At 57.3% G+C, this 20,151-nt stretch overlaps 2 protein-coding genes across 4 annotated transcripts; both read left to right on the top strand.

Moving 5' to 3' along the window:
- The first annotated feature begins 342 nt into the window (after window positions 1-342).
- HPCAL4 (hippocalcin like 4) lies at window positions 343-4,510 on the top strand. Its single transcript, XM_037380420.1, has 4 exons — window positions 343-439; window positions 2,282-2,451; window positions 2,590-2,805; window positions 3,070-4,510. Exons 2-4 carry the CDS (start codon window positions 2,290-2,292, stop codon window positions 3,265-3,267), a joined length of 576 nt encoding a protein of 191 aa, XP_037236317.1. The 5' UTR covers window positions 343-439; window positions 2,282-2,289; the 3' UTR covers window positions 3,268-4,510.
- A 1,969-nt stretch (window positions 4,511-6,479) lies between these two features.
- On the top strand, window positions 6,480-18,286 carry NT5C1A (5'-nucleotidase, cytosolic IA). Of its 3 annotated transcripts, XR_005103353.1 has the most exons (7): window positions 10,578-10,872; window positions 12,644-12,811; window positions 13,637-13,766; window positions 14,086-14,208; window positions 14,668-14,852; window positions 15,144-15,618; window positions 16,536-18,286. XR_005103353.1 is itself a non-coding variant. In XM_037381510.1 (6 exons), the coding sequence occupies exons 1-6, from the start codon at window positions 6,564-6,566 to the stop codon at window positions 15,507-15,509; spliced, it is 1,077 nt and encodes a 358-aa protein (XP_037237407.1). In that variant the 5' UTR covers window positions 6,480-6,563; the 3' UTR covers window positions 15,510-18,286. The 3 variants fall into 3 exon arrangements, 2 of the variants coding, with proteins under 2 accessions (XP_037237407.1, XP_037237406.1); XM_037381510.1 differs by lacking the exon at window positions 10,578-10,872 and adding an exon at window positions 6,480-6,668 and having other exon boundaries at window positions 15,144-18,286; XM_037381509.1 differs by having other exon boundaries at window positions 10,579-10,872; window positions 15,144-18,286.
- Window positions 18,287-20,151: the final 1,865 nt, after the last annotated feature.

Consider the following 20,151-nt stretch of genomic DNA (forward strand, 5'->3'; position numbering starts at 1 on the left):
GGCATCTCTGGGCAGGCAGGGCCAGCAGCATCCCTGATGCTGAACCCAGCACTCCCCTCATCCCACTCCCCGCATCCCCCCCACATCCCACTGCCAGCATCCCCCCTGCATCCAGTCTCAGCATCCCACTCACATCCTGGTCCCAGCATCCCCGTCCCAGCATCCTCCCCAGCATCCCTTCCACTTTGCCCTCCGGCATCCCCCAGCATCCCAGTACCCCCCCAATATCCCACTTCGACCCCCCCCGCAGCCCCTCCCGGTTGATTGACAGCCCTCCCAGCCAATAGGCGAACGCTGTCGCCGGGGGGGCGGGTGGCCTGCGGCTACAAGAGGGGCGGGAGCGGCGCGGGTAGAGCCGGCGGGCTGGACCGCGGCCCCTCCGGTACCGGCACCGGCTCCGTGCGCCGCCGAGCCGCCGCCTGTCCGCGCCGCACGACAGGTAAGGGCCGTCGGGGCCGCAGCTGCCCCCCTCCGCGGGGCTGGGGTCCGGTTCCCGCCCGGTTCCCCGGTGCGCAGCTGCCGTCGGGGCAGGTGCCGGGAGCCGCGCGGTGCCCGGGAGCCGGTTGCAGCGGCTGTGGGGGCCGGTGCCCCGGAGCTGCCCGCCGGGTGGGCAGAGCAGCTTCTGCACCCGCGAGCGCTGCTGCCCCCAGCCCCATCGCCCCATCCATCCCCTGGGGTCGGGCCCTGCGCCCCTTCCCTGCCCCCCCAGGGTGCGGATCCGTCGGGGTGGTGCTGGGGTGGGGTGCCCTGTGCTACATAGGGCGCGCTCCGGGGGCGACACCTGTAACGACCCCGGTCTGTCTTGTTTTGGGACCAGCAGCCAGTGACCGATGGTGATGTCAGTGCTTGGAGATGAGCGGTTCACGCCAAGCATGTGATGGCCCTTGTGGCCACTGGCCCCAGCGGCCATCCCTGCTGTCCCCCACCCTGGCGTGGCCTGCGCTGGGTCCCACTCAGAAAGCGGACTCGAGGTCTGTGGACCAAAGGATGCTCTTCTTGAGTCCCAGCCTCTCTGAAGGCTTCTCTTGCAGGAGAAGGTGTGGTGCTCCTAGCAAAGGTCATGGTTGCTTTTTCCTAGTGGGAAAAGCTGCCCCTTGCGCAGGTGAGAAGCGGCATCTGCCCGCTGGCACGGCTGGTGGGAGATGCCGGAGGACACGAGCATGGTACATGGTGGGGATTAATCAGTCCCTGCAGGTTAGAGCTGGACTGTGATGCCAGGAGGGCTCGTGTAGCTCCGCAGCCAAGCTGGGGATCGCTGAGGACTGTGCTCCGTGGGTGTCCGGACGTTCCCTCAGCTCTGGCTGCCGAGGTGTGGTGGGTTATGTGCTGCCGCGGCAGACGGTGACAGATGCTGGTGGGATGATGGGGCAGGAAGCAGCCTCTGCCTGTGGGATTAGCTGGGAGCAGGACTGGCTGGGAGCACCGGGAGCCCCGCATCGCTGCGGGGGGAGGCTTGTGCCCATCCCAGGGTACCCCCGTGCCCCCAAGCCCACATGGCCAGGAAATCAGATGCTCGGAAGGGAGATGGTGCTTGGTTGGGCTCCAGGTGAACTTCTACTCAACTTTATGGAGAGAGAAGCTCCAGGAGCTCTCAGCAAACCATCTGCTGCTCAGGCTGAGCGGCGCTGGCAGCCAAGGCTGCGTGGGAGCAGGCACGGCGTGTATCGGAGCAGCTCCATGTCCTGCCCACGCAGCTGCAGGCTTGCCAGTGCTCCAGTGCACCATGCTGCCGGCAGCCCCATGGCAGGGGGGTGCCTGGCTGAGGACCCCATCCTCGCCAGGAGCTGGCCAGCAGCAGGTTGGGCATTGCTGCAGCTGGCTGGATGCTGCAAGTCAGATGATGCCCGTGAGGGGTTTTTTCCACCCTGTTTTAATGGCAGACTTGTGTTACCTCTTTGCCCCATCCTTACGAAGGGCAGCTGGACATCATGGTCTGGTAAAGGCCATGTGAGGAGTTCTCGGTCTTCAGTTGATTTTTGAGTGGTTTTCTGCACCCCAAAGGGAGCCAGCCTAGGAGATGGGGGGGTGGGGGACGGGACGACACTGAAAGTGATGCTGCTGGCTGCCCCGGCAGGCTGCCCCAGGGCCAGCTCCTGTGCATCTCTAGTAGCCAGGGCCACGGCTGAGCATGGGCACCAAGCCTGTTCCCAGTATCACAGTTGCTGTCTTGGTGTTTCACAGTGCATGGACACCCATCAGCTGGGTGCAGGGTGGAGGAGGGCCTGGGAGCACCAGCCCTCCCTGCTCCTGGGGTGTAGGTGCCATGCATTTTCTCTCCCAGAGGCAGCCATGGGCAAGCACAGCAGCAAGCTGGCTCCAGAGATGCTGGATGACCTGGTGAGGAGCACGGAGTTCAGCGAGCAGGAGCTGAAGCAGTGGTACAAGGGCTTTCTCAAGGACTGTCCCACCGGTATCCTCAACCTGGAGGAGTTCCAGCAGCTCTACATCAAGGTGGGCTCCAGCCAGGGCCCCAAGTGCTGCCTGTGGGGCTGGAGCACCCTGCTCCAGCTGGGGCAAGGTGCTGCTTCAGGTGCAGTGCCCATACCAAGCTTCCCCTCCTCATTTTGATCTGTTCTCTCTTTCCTGCAGTTCTTCCCCTATGGAGATGCCTCCAAGTTTGCCCAGCATGCTTTCCGCACCTTTGACAAGAACGGTGATGGGACCATCGACTTCAGGGAGTTCATCTGTGCCCTGTCTGTCACCTCCAGGGGCACGTTTGAGCAGAAACTCAACTGGGCCTTTGAGATGTACGACCTGGATGGGGATGGGAAGATCACACGCTTGGAGATGCTGGAGATCATTGAGGTACCGGTGCTTAAAGTCAGAAGGGGTAGCTTGGTTTTTCCAGGTTTTCCAAATCTATTGGATCCCTTTTGGCACCAAAGAATGAGTTTTCTTGCCCAGAGTCTTTTCTGAAAGGTACCTGGTCTGCACCTGATTGTAGTTGTGCAGCAGCACAGCAGCTGTCTGGGTCCCAGCAGAGCATCAATCCTGTCCCCTGCCTTGTCCTGGGACCTTCCACCCATCTGATATCCCCACTCTGGTACTTTGCTTCTCTTCTTGCTCCAGGCCATTTACAAGATGGTGGGGACTGTGATCATGATGAGGATGAACCAAGACGGGCTGACACCCCAGCAACGTGTTGACAAGATCTTCACAAAGATGGATAAGGACAAGGATGACCAGATCTCGCTGGAGGAGTTCAAGGAGGCAGCAAAGAGCGACCCCTCCATTGTCCTCCTCCTGCAGTGTGACATGCAGAAATAGAGCCCTGGGGCTCGTGGCTGGACTGGCTGCAGCCAACCTCTGCTCCCCATGATGGTTTCCATCCCCATTTTCTGCTGAGTGCCCCCATGCCCACTTGGCCCCAGGCATGAGTCACGCTCCATCCCTCCTGCCACCCATCCACCTGCTCCCAGCTGCGTCCTGGGTAGCCCACAGGCTGTAGTTCTCCCTTGATGGGCAGAGCCTGCTCTGGGTGTTGCCGGCTTGAGGTTACCCCCAAATCAACCCTCTCCCATGCTGGAGCTGGACTCCCTACAGCCAGTGGTGAGCACCTTGGCTCCTCAGGGCCAACTGTTCCCATGTTCCTGCTGTTTTCTCCCTGCTTTCCCCCACTGCTCCACCTGGCCCATTTCCTGATCCTAAATGAAACCAGCTCTTTCCACCTTTCCACGGATCCCTTCCTCATTGCTTGTGATGCCTCCAAGGAGGCTGAAAAGCCCCAAGTCCTGGCCCTCGTCTCTTCTTCACCTTCAGTTCTCTGCAAGGCTTCCCAGAGGGGCCAGGGCTGGCCCCAGGGTGCTGGGGAGCTCAGACAGGGTGCTGCACCCTCCTTGAGGGCTCACTACCTTGGCTCTCTCTGCCCACCTTTAGCTTTTCCACCTCTGCTTTTGCTTTTTGCTGCTGGGAATGGCCAGGGTTGGTCAGAGGACTTTAGGGGAGAGCAGAAGTGTCCACGGCCACCTCTGGATGTGGCCAGTGTTTGATCCTAAAAGCCACCTTCTGCCCCATCACCTGTGTGAGCTGGCAGAGCAAGCAGGTGACCTCCACAACTGCCCTGGCAGCATCTTGGATGCTTTGTGGTGGTTTTGGCCTTCCTGGATATTGAGGTGATGCCTGGGGTTCTAAATTGAAGGCAGGGGCTGCCCATCTCCTCTGAGGGCTGCCCTGGGCCAAGATCAGGAGTGTGGGTGTTGAAGGCATGCCCTGGTGTTGCTTCTGGTGTGTGGCACTACTGTGGGGACTGGTGGGTTCTGGACTGGGGCTGTGGAGAGGTGTGGATGGGTTCTGTACCTGCTGAGCCTCCTGGCAAGGCTCTGAGGCCACAAGAAACAGGTCTGTCTCCTTCCTCCCCCCATCCTAGCCTGCTCCCTCCATCCCTCCTGCCCCAGGACCGGAATATCGTCACGGGTCTGTATTTAGTCTGCACGTTGTGGTGTTGATGACTGTAATATCTGTTAGGAGATGGTGAAGTTGTTATCTATTTTTTTAATGGAAAAATAAACTGTCCCCATGTGTGACGTTACCCCTGAATGGCTTATGGGAGGGCAGCTGGCTGCTGCAGCTATGGGGAGAGCGAGATGACAACACTGCACTCCTGAGCATCATTCATGGGTCTCATTTCAGCCTGTGACACTCCAAGGGATGGAGAAGCCCTTGAGGACAGCCCAGTGGGGCTCAGCCTGGGGAGCCTTGAAGATGGGTGAAAGCATAACCCCTTGACCATACAAGTAGCTTTGGTGGAGGGAATGTTGTCTTTTGGGGGTGGGTAGGAGCCAGCATCCCTGCTCTGTGCTGCAGATGGGTTTCATTTGTCAGCTGGGAGCTGGTGCCTGTGCCCTTCATTCAGGGCTGGGCATAGGCAGAGGACCTGGTGGCTTGTTCCGGGCCCCATCCCAGCACCATCAGCAACTGGGACCTGCTCCCACTATATCTTTGCCCATCTTCTCAGCCTCCATTTCTCCACCCTAACGTTCTCTGCACATATTTTCCTCTGGCCTTTCCTCTCCATCAGCAGCCTGTGGAGACGGTGGCTGTTGCTAAGGAGCTCTCAGCAACTTTAAATGCTTCTCTGTAGTTAATCAGGCAGGGCTGGCTCCCGGCCGCAAGCCTGGCCATGCGGGACCATTCCCCCCATCCCACCTGGCTTCAGTGTGTGTGGAAGTGTGTGGCTCGGCTTCCACCCTGCAAATCACCAGCATCTCGCCTGTCCTGCAGCCGCCAGCACGTGAGCACAGGGATGGGAAGATGCCAAAACCATAGCAGTGCGGGTATTTTTAGGCGTGCTGCGGAGGGAGAGCTCTGCACCTTGGGGTTGGCTGCCCTGCTTGTCCCGGAACGTGTATGTGTGTTTGCAGCTCAGCAGTGCCTGGGGAAGGAGGGACTGGGTGGGTTGTCCCTGCTGTGTGGGAGCCTGGGGACGTGCCAGGGCTGCTGTCTGAAAGGGCAACAACTCGGGCTGAGAGGAGACTCGGAATAGCCTCGGTGATTCTGGGGCACTCAAAGCTCTTGCTTCCCTTGGGGCCACCCCAAAGGAAGAGCGGGTATTTCCCAGGAGGGAACGGTGAAAGCTCTGGGGAAAGGGAGTAGCTGAGGCTGAAATAATGTTGAATTCCCAGAAGGGCATCCCAAAGGATTTGGGGTCCAGGCAGCTGGGTGAGCACCAGCACCCAGCCTCCTCCGGCTCTGCTCGGCTGCACCTCAGTGCGAGGGAGGTTGTGTTTGATCAGTCTCACGGACAAGGACATGGGGTCCCCGAGGCTGTGGTCCATGGGGAGGGTTGGCTTTTTGCTGCTGACACAGAACTTTGGGCAAAACTTTTCTTCTGGCCTCGGTGCTGGGGCGCTACCACCTCCTCCCAGGCACTGCCCTGTGCCAGGTGGGATGAGGAGGGGTCCTTCATCACTTGGCCCTTCCTGGGTTGGTCTCTGGGGTATGCTCCCTGCTCTCTGAGGGTCTGCTGGTCACGCTGAGCTGAAAGCTGGGCTCGATCCCACCAGCACTTGTTGGAGAACGTTTGGTGAGGATCCTTAATTAATATCTGTGCTCATCCCATTAACTAGCACACAGTGCAAGTTACCTGGCATGGAGCAGAGCGTGAGTACAGCTGTGACCCCCCACGCAGTTCAGTGCCACCCCTGAGCACCCTGGTGCCCTTCCAGCTGCTCGGTGCCACTCTGCAAGGGTGGGCAAACCCCAACGACCCCCGGGGCTGAGGTGTCTCCCATGGGCGCACTGTCACCTGCTCCCGTGTCCTCGCCAGGTTCTCCGCTGATGCCACCTTCCCCCCCCCAGCCCCGTTGCTCCCCGGGGGTCTGGTGCCCCGGGGCTGGCTCTGCCCCGGAGCGGCTGCGGAGCGCTCCCGGCTCCATCCCCCCCCGGCACCCCGGGGGCTGGGGGAGTGCGGCAGCGGAGGGGCGGGCTCGGTCCCGAAGAGGTTAAGCCGTGTCCCGGTGGGCTGAAACCCCGGAGCTTCATGGGATGCCTTATAAAGCGCGCTCCGCCGGCCCGGCAGCGGCTCCGGGAGCGCCCGGTACGTGCGGAGCCGCCGCCGCCGCGCCATGGAGCCGCCGCGCACCGCCGGAGCGCCGGGCGCGGCGGGGCGGCCCTGGGAGGAGGCGAAGGCTTTCTACGACAACCTCGCCCCCAAGAAGAAGCCCAAATCGGTGAGAGCCCCCGAGGTGCCGCGCAGCTTCGCATTCCCAGAGGAGCCAGCCCCGCTGGATGCTTCAGCTCCCCTGGGTGCCTTCCCCACCCCCCCCCCGAGTGCCCCTGGGTCTCTCCATCTCCTGCAGGGTCCTCCTGGGTGTCTCATCTTCCCTGGGCTCCCCCATGGAACCCTCTGGCTCTCTCTGGGTGCTCCATCTCCTCCCCGCCCCCCGCATGTCCCATCTCCCCTGGGTCTCTCCATCTCCTGCAGGGTCCTCCTGGGTGTCTCGTCTTCCCTGGGCCCCCTCTGGGGCTTTCTGGGTGCCCCATCTCCTCCAGGTGCCCTGGGATCCCCTTGATGTCTCTGGTTTTTCTTTGACCTCCCTCCCCATCTCTGTCCAGGTCCTTGGGGAAGCCCTGGGTCATTCTGGGTGCCCCCACTCCTCTGTGGCATCCCTCGGTTGCCTGGGGTCTCTCCGGATTCTGCCAGCCTCCATGGGTTCCTGCAGGTCCCTGGGGTGTTCTCAGGTCCCTCCGGGCTGAGGTGTCCTTGCAGAGTGGCTCCGTGCCCCACGAGCTGCCTGTCCCCTGTGCCAAGGTGGGAGGCCCTGCCAGGGACAGGAGGGGTAGCAGTGGTGGAGCAGAGGGACAGCCTGGGGACCGAATCCCTGCCCGGGGCAGCAGGGTGTCGCAGGGTGTAGCCACCCCTGCCAGGCTGGCCTGCTCCGGGAGATTAGAGGGAAAGCGGGTGTTATCTAACCAGGGCTGAGCCTGCCGGGTTTAAATATGGGAGTGCCTGGAAGTGCCGGCCTGTCTCAGAATAGCTGCGGCGGTGCGGGGCTGGCAGCCTGGGGGGCTGGGGGCTGTGCCCCGGGGTGGCCAGGCCCCGGTCCCGCAGCCCGCGAGCCCACCCAGCCGTAGCCATCCTCACATCCTCAGGGCTGCGGGTGCCCCGAGCGTGTGGGGCTCGGGGTGACCTGCTGCCTGTGGTGGCCCCGTTCATGGCAAAGCTCTGCGGGTGGCCTCTCCGGCGAGGGGACATGGCCAAGGCCCCGCTCTGCGCACTCCAGCTTGGAGCAGCCCCTCTGCTTTCCCAGTTGGGGACCCAGCTGCAGCCCCCAGCCCTGTACCCACTGCCAACGGGCAGCGCTGCTGCCTTCGCCCTTCCCGGAGGAGGGGGACAGCCTGGTTTGGTGGCGGGATGCAGCGGGGTTGTCTTTCACGCCATGCTTTTGGCCTCCTGCGGATGTCAGCCCAGGCTCCTCCTCTTCCTCTCCTTGCAGCCAGCTCAGTGACCAGCACGTCCATCTCTGCTGTCCAGCTGGGGAAACTGAGGCACGGGGTTTGCTCGCACAAGTGACAGAGCCGTGCCATCCACTCATGTGGGGCTGGGGCTGACACCCGCAGTGCCTCCCCAGCCCCGTGCCCCTCCGCTGGGGCACGCTGGGGGGGCCCGGTGCCCATGGCCAGGCAGCTCTGCTGCCCGCGCACACAGCTGGGGCCGGCCTGCCCTGCCAGGCAGCTGCCAGGCACCGTGATGGATGGCTGCAGAGCGCTTTTCTGCATTATAAATAATGTGTTTGGAAAACTCAAAAACATCTCAGCCATCGCGCTGAACTTTAATCTGATCCCGAGCAGGGGGCTCACAGCTGCCCAGGGCTCGCTGGTGCAAGGAGATGGAGTTTGCTGTTGGCCATCTGCGCTCTTGTGGGTGCTGCGTCTGCCTGTCCTCTTGGCTCAATGTCCCTGCCAGCCGGAGCAGGTACTGGTGCGGGAGCAGGTATGCACTGTGGGGGCTGCTCCCCCCCAGAGATGGGCTGTAAGATGGCAAGAGGCAGGGTGATTTTGGGGAGCCCATTCCTGCCTTGAAAGCGGGTTACCAGGGTGTCCCCACAGCCCACGGGGCTCCCTGCTCCGCAGGGGTCTCCGCTCTTCCCATGCCCTGGCTTCCATGCCTGCTCCGGCCTCGCTCGTGCCAGCTGGGAGGTCAGCGATGAGACCTGCCACCCTTCAGCAATGCAGAATATGTCCCTCCGGCCTCTCCAGTGACACCGCGGCGGGAGGAGAGGCTGGGTCCGTGGGAGCCTCCTGCTCGCACCCCCGGCTCTGCCAGTGCCCTGCACCCAGGGGGACCCATCCGGCTCACCAGGGTGCCTCAGTTTTGAGATGGGGTGGGAGCCACACTTGACCCTTCCTCTTCCCTTTCTGTGTCCAAAATTCACCTCCAAATTTTCTATTTGGTCTTCTGCAGCATCCAGGGGAGTGCCTGATGCTGCCGGAGTTCCTCCAGCTTTTTAGGGCAGGTGGGTCCAGGAGGTTCGGCCCCAGGCAGTGTAAAAGGATGAAGGGGTGCAGGATGGGGTCCCCACTGTGCTCTAGGGGTGGCAGTGAAGCTGCTGGTGTTGGGTGCCATTGTGGGGTACCTGTAGCCCTCCTGGGTGGGAGGGCACAGCCCCGCCGCGCATCCCGGGAGCGTGTGGGATTTCCTAATGTCTGTCTCTAATCCTTGGGGGGCCGCTTAGGATTTATATGTGATTAGAAGGGCGATTTAAAGGCCTGCCAGCTGTTGGGTCTGCAGAGGAAAACGTGCTATTTCCAGTCACTGCTGAAATACATCTTTACCCCAAAATTTAGGGTGCTTGCGTCTGCGATGCATTTTGTGCTTTATGGAGCTGGAGCCTGCCGGAAAGGTCACTTACGCTTCTGAGGTGGGGTTTGGACCTTGTGGACCACCTGGGGCTGTGCTAAGGGCTGATGTTCCTCTTCAGAGGGCTGGGCTGTCAGGACGTGTCCCTGGTCGTCCCTCCAGCTTGGCTGAGCCCAGGGATGGAGCCAGGGTTGGGATGGGACCTTCCCCCGTGCTGCCCTGCTTGTACTTGTGCTAAACACATCATTAATCTCTCGCTTGATGTTCAGGATGGGGCTGGATTTGACCTTCCCGTGGGAAGGGAGGAAGGGAGAGGAGCTCATCATGAATCCCCAGGCAGCAAATTCAGTTGGATTTGGCTGAGCGGAGCCCCACAGCCGCTTCCTGGGCTTGCGTTGGATGATGAGCTTTAAGTGACCTTGGCTGACCTTGCATGCCGCTCTGAGGGTAAAAGAGGGTTTGTCATTCAGAGTGCCCAAACCTGCCGGAGCTGGGGCAGCTGGAGCAGGAGGCTGCACTGGGATGGGGTGCTGTGCAGGCTCCACAAAAGCTCGTGGGACTAAATGTGTCCTGGAGAGGACTGTGGGTCGAACCCCTCCCGTGCACATGCTTCTTATTAAAAATGAAGGGTGTTTTCCCCCAAAATGGTGATGTTTCAAGGCAAAGGGGGGTTTGTTGGGTTGTTGGCAGCCCTCTGATGGAGGACTGGAGGTGCTGTGGTTCCTGTAGCACTGTGACTTTTCCTTTAAGGCCCATTTTTGAATGTAGTAATGATCATCTGCAGTACTAGTGGGGATGAAGAAGCATCCAAACAACCAGCCTGGAGGAGGGAACGCTTCCAAATGAAACCTCCACTTCAAAGAAATGTCAAAATGTGAATCCCTCCTTGCAGAGCAGAATTGCCTGATTTTTTAAATGTCAGCATTTCCCAGAAAACAGCAGGGCTGTTCCAGCCCAGCCGGAGCTGGGATCTGTGTTAGTGCCCGGGTGAGACTTTCTGGCAGAAAGTGCTCCAAAGGTGCAAATCTCCCTTGGCAGGAGCGAACAGGATCCGGCAGGTCCCTTTCCCAGAGGCCAGGCTTCCCTCCCGCGGGCAGCTGGGGCTCCAGCAGCCCACGCTGGGGCAGAATTAGGCCCCAAGCTTACGGTTATTTTTATTGCTGTGTTTATTACCTCTTAAATTAACCTCCTGGAGGCTGGTGCCTTTAAATGGCAGGGAAGGGACCTTGAGCAGCCTGTTGCTCTTGCGCAAGGTGCCTGTGCTGTTGGCACCGGCTGGGTGCAAGGTGTGTGCTGTGGGGAGATCGAGATGCAAATTCCAGCTGGGCATCTCGGCTTGTGGCCCCACGCATGCGTCTCACCCCCTTGAACATCCATCCCTCTGTGCCGTGCGTGCTGCTGACCTACTTTCTGTGCTGGGCATCCTCCTGCAAGGCTGGCTGTGGAGGATGCTCTGCCCTGTGGTCCGGCGGGGACCAGGAGCAGGGAGCAAATGCCCGGCAGCTCTCCCACCTACCCAGATAAATAACCCAGGGCTGCAGGGATGCGGGAGCAGCAGGACTCCTTGCTGGAAGGTAATGGCCGGATGTCTCAAGAGCTTTAATAGTTATTAATATTTTCAGCTAATAAATGGCCCATGACACCGGAGTTATTAATTAATGAGCTGGAGTGCCAAGTCTTGGCACTCCACGCTAAGTTAATAGCTAACATCTATTGGGTAGCTAAATGTCGGATGGGGACCTGGCTGTAGTTCACTGGTGGGAGCGATGCTGGTGTCGCTGATCAGCTTCTGCGTGGACCTGGGTGATCACGGGTGTCCTGGGGGCTGTTCACCTGCTTTCGAAAAAGAGCCGCTTCCAAACGGGGCCTTATTTCTCTGCAAATGCCACGGGAAAGGGCTCCCTCTGGCCACGGTGATGTTCTCAGCCTGAGCTAATCTGTGTCTGGTCCTAATTGCCCACTGCTTAATCTGTTTGCTGTGGATTTTGGGTATTGATGTGGCCTCGGTGAGGTGTCGGGGACCGACCACGCTGCAGGGCTGTCCCCGGGCACCGCTTGTGGAGGGTGGGTGGGTGCTGGGAATGGCATGGGGGCTGCCATTGACTCATTCCTGGGTGCGCCGCCATGCCGGGCAGGATCCACGGGGCGGGTGAAGGGCACAGCGAGCCCCAGGGCTGGCCCAGCCCTGTGAGGAGCACAGATCCCCAGCGCAGATGGGGGTACCTGGTCCTTGCCAGGCTGCTGTTGCGGTAAAGCTCAGCCCTAGGCAGGGTGGGGGCTTGAACTTTGGAGCACCTGGGTTTGCAGACGCCCTCCTGCCCTGGGGCAAATGGCATTGCCGGAAGATTACTCACCGGGCAACATGCTGTACCAGGATCCTGGAAATCGCAGAGGAGCTGAGGGTGAGGTGGTTCTGAAGTGCTGACGGCCCGGATTTCACAGGCTCCCTGGGGAGATGCATCCCTGGGATGGCTCCCAGCTCCCGGCGAGCATCCCCCATGTGAGTCCCCAAGCCCTGTCCTGCTCTCAGGACTTGCTGCAGGCAGCGTGTGCTGGGGCCGGGGCTGCCTGTGCCACTGTCCCTTAGGATTTGCTGTTCCGGGAGCGAGGGTTTCTCCTTGGCCATCAGTCATGAATTTGCTTTCATGCTTGCAAGCGAGCGATGGGGATTAACACCCTTCTGCCTTCCAAGGGGAGAGGGAGGACGGGTGAGGGTCAAGATAAGATTGACTTTCCTGGTGGCCCCTCTCACTGCCAAAAGCCCCACTAGAGGCCCCTTGTTGACTTCAGTAGATTTTGGATCAAACCTTCGAATGTTAATAATAATGACTCATAAATCATTGCTTGCACCACCTGTTTGTCATGTTTCCGCCCACAATAACTATATCAAGTGTTTTTATAAGCTGAGCTGGCACGGGTTGTTTGTCACATCTGGACAGCATCGTGGGAGTGTGGATCTGGCTGAGCCACAGCGTGTGGTTTTTCCTGGCTAGGCAGGGGGGTAAAGCCTCGCAAATTCCTTCTGCATGGGGTTGAGTGGTTCTCCTGGGGTAGCACGTTGGGTCTGGATGAGTCCTGGGAGCCTGTTTGTAGTGGGAGGGCTTGGGCATGGTGTGAGCATCAGAAAAAGGCTCTCGGGTATCTGAAATGTGTGGGGATGGTGCATCAGGGCTTTATCTGTTGAAGCATTGGAAGATCAGGGTTGCAGCTGCCCCATTATCCTCCAGATCCCTCTGGAGGTGTCACCCACCCCGTGGCCTTTCATGTTGAAAATTAAGAAATGCTTTCTCAAGCAGCGGGGCTGGGTGCAGGGGCTGCCTCCCCATTTTCTCCCTTTCTCTGCAGCCGAAGCCTGAGAATGCCATCACCATCGCGGTGTCATCACGAGCGCTTTTCCGCATGGAGGAGGAGCAGAAGATTTACAACGAGCAAGGGGTGGAGGCCTACGTGAAATACCAGCTAGACCATGAGAACGAGCCCTTCCTCCCTGGGGCTGCCTTCCCTTTTGTCAAGGTGAGCACCCACCCATCTGAGCTGGATCAGCACTGTGGTCCTCACCCAAAAGTTTTGGGGAGAGGGGAGTGCTGTGGGGTGCTTGCGTGGGGAAGGGATGGGACATGAGCAGCGCAGCAGAAGGGATGTAACCACAGAGCAAACAGAGGTCGGATAAACCTCCTGGCAAGTGATGTGCTTCTTCCAGGACTGAGCAAACGCTGAATTTTCCAAATTGGCAACTGAGCCCAAGAATTGAAGAAATCATCTCTTTGGATCATATTTAAAGTTTCCTTTTTAGGGAATTATAATTTATTATTATTATTATTACAATTTATTTATTCTTTTAAATTGGCTGAATTTAGCCTTGCTACAGAGTCAGCCAATTTCTAATTCTGACATGTTGAAATGAGGCATTTCAAACTTTAAAAATATTTTCTGATTTCTGCCCCAGTTCCACTGGATTTAGTGCAGTTTTGTGTGCTGGCCATCACTGGAAGGATCTCTTGCCCATTCCCAATGAATAAACTAATCCACTTGATGGGGAGAGACTTTCTGTTTCTGATTGCTTGAAAAATGCTTATCTGTAACTTTGAGCTAATTTATTCTCATCTCCTAATGAAAACTTGAAACTTTTTGCATTTGAAGATAGAAGAATAGCTATGTGTTTTGTCCCCCAAATCTTTCTTTCCCTGCTAAAGCTGTTTGCTAATGTCACTTTGGCTCTGGGTATAGTTGGGGTCAGGCCAGGTCCCTGGGTTTGGTGAGCAGAAGTGTTTTGCTCAGTGAGGAGGGGATCAGGGCCATGCTGACACCCCCCCATCCCCCTGCCCTGGGGTGCTGCAGGCACTGGAAGCGGTGAACACGCAGCTGCGTGAGCTCTACCCTGACAGCGAGGAGCTCTTCGACATTGTCCTCATGACCAACAACCATGCCCAGGTTGGGGTTCGCTTGATCAACAGCATCAACCACTATGGTAAGTTTGAGAGCAAAGCTGTCCTTTGCGTGGGTGCCGATGGCTTTTGGGCAGAGTGGTAGTGCTTGGCAGCAAGAGAAGGAGATGCTTCCTCCTGGCTCTTCCTCTAAACCACACGCAGAGCCCGCTTCTCCCAGATTTCCTGGGCTTTGACTGGAAGTTGGCTGGTGGTGAGGATGCTCTGGCTGCCAGCCGTGCTGTTGAACGGCAGTACCACAGTTAGCCCCCATCCTGCTGACTCCTGGGAGGCCACAGGGCAGCAGTGTCAAGGCTTGTTTGGGGGGCAATCTGGTTCACCCCGGGGTCCATCTGCCCTCAGATCTGTTCATCGAGAGGTTCTGCATGACGGGAGGGAACAGCCCCATCTGTTACCTCAAGGCCTATCACACCAACCTCTACCTCTCCTCCGATGCTGAGAAAGTGAGTGGGGCCATTGAAGAGGGTGAGTCTGGGGTCCAGCTTGGTGGAGGGACAGTGGGGGGAGCCTGGAGCCCTCAGGGGGTTGGTGCCAGGAGCAATAGCTCCAACGTCCCTGTCCCTATGTCGATGTGCAGCTAGGGTCTGCCATGTCCCACGTCCCATCCTTGATGCTCCGAAGAGCCTCTGGTTTCCATAGAAATAAGGCTTTCCTCGAGCTCTGCAGCTCTTCCGAAGGCTGTAGAACAGCAAAGGCACTGTTTTTCCCCATTAATTCTTGTATGCAAAGGGAGATTTGTCATCTGGGGATTTGTTTTTGCTGTCAAAGGTCTTGAGGCCAAGCTGCTGGCACTACTGGGTGCATGCATTTTCTTGCAGTGTTTGCTTCCAGTCCATCGTGTTTCGCTCTGCTCCTCAATGGATAAGGCATGAGGCTGGGTCCTTGGGTAACTGCCACCTCTTGCCTCACGCTTTACCCCCACAGGGATCGCTGCAGCCACCATCTTCAGCCCCAGCAAAGACCTGGAGGTGTCGGAGAACCAGCTGCGGGTGGCGTTTGATGGTGACGCCGTGCTCTTCTCTGATGAGTCGGAGCAGATCGTGAAGGCTCACGGCTTGGACATGTTCTTTGAGCATGAAAAGGCCCATGAGAACAAGCCTCTGGCACAGGTAGCACTGGGGTGCAGCTAGACGAAGCCGCTGGGAGAGAGGCAGCCTGCAGGGATGCTCTCGCCTCTGGGAACAAGCCAGGGGTCGGCACGTGGAGTGTGAGATGGGGTGGGTCAGCAGCCTGGTAGTGCTGGCCCGTGGGATGGCTGTGGCTGGCACCTCGCTGTTGTTTTTGGGGGGCTCACGGGGAGAAGGGTTTACCCAGCATGTCTGGCTCTGCTGGGACTGGGTGCCTGGAGGAAGGAGTGGCGTGGAGGTCTGCAAAGTGATGGTTTCTTCTTGCTTTGGCAGGGACCCCTGAAGGGCTTCCTGGAGGCCCTGGGGAAGCTGCAGAAGAAGTTTTATTCCAAGGGGATGAGGATGGAGTGTCCCATTCGCACCTACCTGGTCACTGCCAGGAGCGCGGCCAGCTCGGGAGCCCGGGCCCTAAAGACTCTGCGCAGCTGGGGCCTGGAGACCGACGAGGCTTTATTCCTGGCCGGGGCTCCCAAGGGGCCGCTGCTGAAGAAGATCCGTCCTCACATCTTCTTTGATGACCAGATGTTCCACGTGGAGGGAGCCAAGGAGATGGGCACTATCGCTGCCCACGTCCCCTACGGCATCGCCCAGAAGCACAAGCAGCCAGCGCAGGAGAAGCAAACCCCGAACAGCAAGTAGCAGAGCTGGCTGGTCCCCCGGCGTGCGGCACGGTCCTCACCCCGCGCACCACGCTCTGACCTGGGTTGCAGTCTGCGAGACAGAGAGCATTTGCTGCGGCGAGCGCGAGGTTATTGCCCAGCAGGAGCCTTGTCGGGGGTGGGGGGGGCACGGATGGAGGAGGGGGCTGACGAACAGCTTCCTTTTGCCTCTGTATTCGTTGCAATGTTGTGGCATTGTCCCTGTTCCTCCTGGGGCTGGGGGGTCCCCTGCGCAGCAGCCCCGTGACAGCGAGCTGTTTCCCTGTTCCTCCATGTGCTCTGCACTCGTTTCAGGCAAAATCCTTCGAGGGTGGATGTTGCCTTTTGTGGACTGTTTGTGCCAGGCAGGTTTAACCTATTGGCATTTCTTTAAAACCCCAGGTAACTCCCGAAGCCTTTGACTTACAATGCAGATGTTCAGGCTGAACTGTTGAACTGGAAAGTTGGGAGCACACAAACCCCCTTCTTGCAGCTTTGAAACAAGACGTTGTCCCTTTTAACTAAAATTAAACCGTAATATTGTTCCTTCACGGACCCAGCCCCTGCTCCCCAGCTAGAAAATCTTTCATGTCTTTGTCCCTTCAGCAAGATTTTGTCAGCTGAACAGCTTTCCTTTCATGCAGTAAAATCTGGAAAAATGGAAACAAACACTTAAAACCAAAAAATAATCCTGTTTCCTGCTTGGAGCTTTGGGTTAGCATATTGCTGGCCCAGGTTTTTATATTTGGGTTTCACAGTTGCATGATTTAGCACTTAAAAATAATAAATCTCAGTGAGGCATCCAAAGCCCAGCTCTTGTGTGAGCCATCCAGGGTCTGCAGACACATGCCTAGGGCTTGAATTAAGTTAAAAGCAGGCCCTAATATATTAGGGACATCATTTGAAGTCCATTTAGGTAAATCTGCAGAGAATTTCAGCCTGGGCGTTTTAATTACAGGATTCCCTTCACCCCCTCCCCCCCTTTCTAGGCTGAGCCCATATGAATTGGTAATCTTTTTCTCCTCAGCTTCTTAAAACCTCTGGTGTTGCCTAAAATAAACACCTCTGCTAGCGATGCTGTAAGAGAGAACCAAATCTCTAATTCAAAACCAGAAAGAGAAATCAATTGGAGAGCTGCTTCAAAATCGGCGTGAAAATCACACTGATGTTTCTGCATGGAGCCCTGTCCTAAAGGAGACACTCAGGAGGAAAATTTGAAGGTTACGTCTTTCTTGTGGGGTTTGGTTTGTTTTTTGGTTGGTTTTTTTTTTAGACGGTACACCCCATGGTTGGGCACAAAGGATGTCCAGCGTTATCAGACAGTAGTTTTCTACAAACGCCAATTCTGAGGTTTTCCGAGGTATGTGTCTGCCTCTGGCTCAGCTTTGCAGGGAGGTTTCAGCTAGAACAGCTCAGCCCTTCCCAACAGCGAGGCTAGAGCTCGAGTTATCGCACTTTGACAAATATATAAACAAGCTAGTGATGCCTTCAGTGGCTCGGGAGATGGTTTTCTCATTGCACTAAATCCTGCTCTAGCAGTGAAAAAGAAAATTGCACTTTCTTCCCCCCCCCCCCCCCCCCCCCCCAAAAAAAATATTTCGCTTTGGCAGACCGTTATTTGTCACACCTGGGTGACAAGCACCTTAGAGGAAGGTCTGAAATACAAAGGAACAAAAAAAAAAAGTCTGGAAAGAAATTAGTATCTCAGTAATGCATCTATTAATATACAGGTTTATAAAAAGGTCTCGTCTTTTTAATGTGAAGCCCAGATATGGGATCTGAACTGTATCTCGGAGACCTTTTTGGCAGCTGGGAGGGGGAGAACAGCTTGGTCTCCCAGTAAACTTTTTCCAAGGTGTTTCCTGAAGATCACATCGTGGAAGCCCAGCCAAGCCCAGCTCCCAAACGGGCTGCACCAGGGCCTCCTGCCAGCCGGGGAGGTGGTGTTGCAAGTGGAACAGGGCTGTCAGCAAGCCCTTAGGAACCCCCGGCAGGGTGCTGGTGGGATGGGATCCAGGGTGCAAGCACAGCCACTGGGGATGGGTGCTTGCGCTGGGTGCTGTGGGGGCTGTGTGCTTTGGATCAGGGGTGTTGGCAGGGCTTGGCTGTGCAGGAGGAGGTGCCTTATCTGAAGGTGCTGTTGGCTCCAGGGAAGCGATGTGATGTGGTTTTGGGGCAGGGGCACTGCTGCCTTTCCGGGCCTGAGATGCACAGGGAGCTGGGTGCAGGGGCGCTGCGCCGGCAGGAGCTTTAGTGACTCTGCTTAGGGTCCTCCTGCTGCCAGGGCAGCTTAGGGGCTCGCTGGGAGACCTGGTGCTTGGGAAACCGGCCCCAGGCAAGGTAGACCCCCGCCTTGCACCTCCTGAGCCCTTCCTGTGTGGGGAGGATTTTCCATTCCTGCAACGGCTGCCCCATTTGCTTTTATCCACATGGCTTCCTACATTTTTTTTTTTTCCCCCTTTACCATCACTACAACCGGCAGGCATGGATTTGCTGCTTCTGTACTTTCCTCACGTGCCCATCTGTGACATCCCCTCGGGCTGGGGGAGCGATGAGGTCCCCAGGACCGGCTCCATGGGCTGGGCACATCTCCCACCCTGATGGGCCAGCGCAGTTGTGCCTCTTGTGCTGCGCTGGCCGACAACTGGACTTCCCCGCTGTGTGTTGTTGCTGTGGGTTTCACTTCATTGTCCTCTGATGGTTTTTCTTGTGAATGGACTGCCATGTTAATGAAATCCCTCTGGGTGTTTTTCTGTAATAAACTGTGTTGGTCCCAGCCCGGCTCGCTCTGTTGCCGTTCTCACAATGGGTATTTTGGCTCCCTGGTGCAGCTGGTCTCGGGTCCCTGCTTGGGACCTCCCAGGCTTTATGGTGAAGGGGTGGGGTTTATGAGAAGGAAAAGGGCCTTTGGGGATTTAAGGAAATTCAGGAAATGTAATAAAAGTAGCTACCTGGGAACTGGAGACCTCTGGGAGAGAGGTGGGATTCCAGCCTTGAGAGATGCGCTGTGATACAGCTACCTCCCTCTGGTTCGTGAACGGGCTTTTGTTGTAACCTGGAATCGTGATGAAGTCCTGGATAAAAATAGAATTTGGCAGAAGAGTTTTGTCAACTTGATCTTCTCCCAGCCAACAGGTGGGAGGCAGCAAAAGCTTTTTAGAAGAGATTTATTGCTGCTGAAGTACCGGGTTTATCCAAATAGCAATACTGCAGTTCTGGTGTTAGCTCCTCCCTGCCAATAAGGAGAACAGATGGGTTGAGGGGAAGCAACAAATTCTCCATCCCTCACCAAATATAGCCAAGGAATGTCCATAGGCCCCAGGGCAGCATCTCTGCTATGGGTGTTCGGATGGCCCTCAGCAGAGAGTGTGCTTTTGCAGCCTTGCTTGCTGGAATGCTGTCCCCGCACCCATCCCCAATCCTGCATGTTCTTCCACCAGATGCCTGGAGGAAAAATCAAATTCCAGCACTGATAAGGCCCATCTTGCACCAGTGAAGGTCCAGGTGGCGTACCCACTCCTGAGAGGTCGGGATGTCCATGCCAAAGCCAAGAGCTGCCTCTGGTGTTTGTGCAAAGGCCACCCCGAGCCCTTGGCTTGCTCTTGGGGACCGGTCTTGGCACTGGGGCCAAGGGGCCAACGGGTCGTTGAGGGACATGGGCCAAGGCTGTGCAGGGAGGGAAGGGGGAGGTTAGTGCAGTTGGGTCTGTCACGTCTTGTCGTTGGTTTCCTGCAAGCTTGAGTTTTTGTTTCTGTTGCCTGTTTTCTGAGCTTTTCCTTCATCAGGCATCGAAGGGCTTTGCAATGAGTGTGCTTTAAAATAAAGAACATGGAGGAGGAGAAAGCGGAGGCAGAGCTGATGGAGAATTATGTTGCCACTCAGCTATTGTCAGCGCAGATGTTCACAAGGTAATCATGGCCTCTGAATAGCAAGAAGTGCTTTTCGTGACAAAGCCAGGATTTAACCCCAAGAACTTGTGGGGCTTCTTGGTGAGGGTGTGATGACCAGCTGCATGGCAGGGAGGTGGGGCAGAGTGTGGACTCTGCTCTCCTGGTCCTCACATACACAGGGTAAGTCATGACACCTCCCTGCCTCAGTTTCCCCATCATCGTAACAGAGATCAGAGTGATCCAGAGGTAATGTCAGGTCTGGAGGATGACTCCAGCTCCTTGCAGAAGAAAAGCAGAGATCCAGGAGTGCTCTGAAGTGCAGTGAAGCCCCATATCTCTGCAGTGATGCCTGCATGCCTGGTGGCAGGTCCCAGTGCGTAGGCACCATGCAAATACAGGGCTGCCCTGACAACGCTGTGGTGCTGGCTGTGAGGGGTCCCAGGCTGTGCTGGTGGAGACTGCACCTCTTCCCTGCAGTGCATGTAGTTTGCAGTGCATTGTAGTTCTGGAGTGTAGAATAGGGGCCAACAAATGCGAGCAGGGACCTGCAGCCATCCCAGGAGCCTAAAATGTCAGGGCAGGGGACCTGGTGACAGAAACACTCAGAGTTGGAAGAATAGATAAGAGGACGTGGCGGCAAGAGAACAAGCAAAGGGCACTTGCTATCAGTGCTAGCGGGGCCGTGCCAGGATTTGAACAGCCTGACCATCTCGTTCCTTTGACACCGCTATTTATAGCAGCGTTCACTGATGC

Source organism: Falco rusticolus, chromosome 3 (assembly GCF_015220075.1).
Source record: "Falco rusticolus isolate bFalRus1 chromosome 3, bFalRus1.pri, whole genome shotgun sequence".
In the NCBI taxonomy this organism is placed as follows: domain Eukaryota; kingdom Metazoa; phylum Chordata; class Aves; order Falconiformes; family Falconidae; genus Falco; species Falco rusticolus.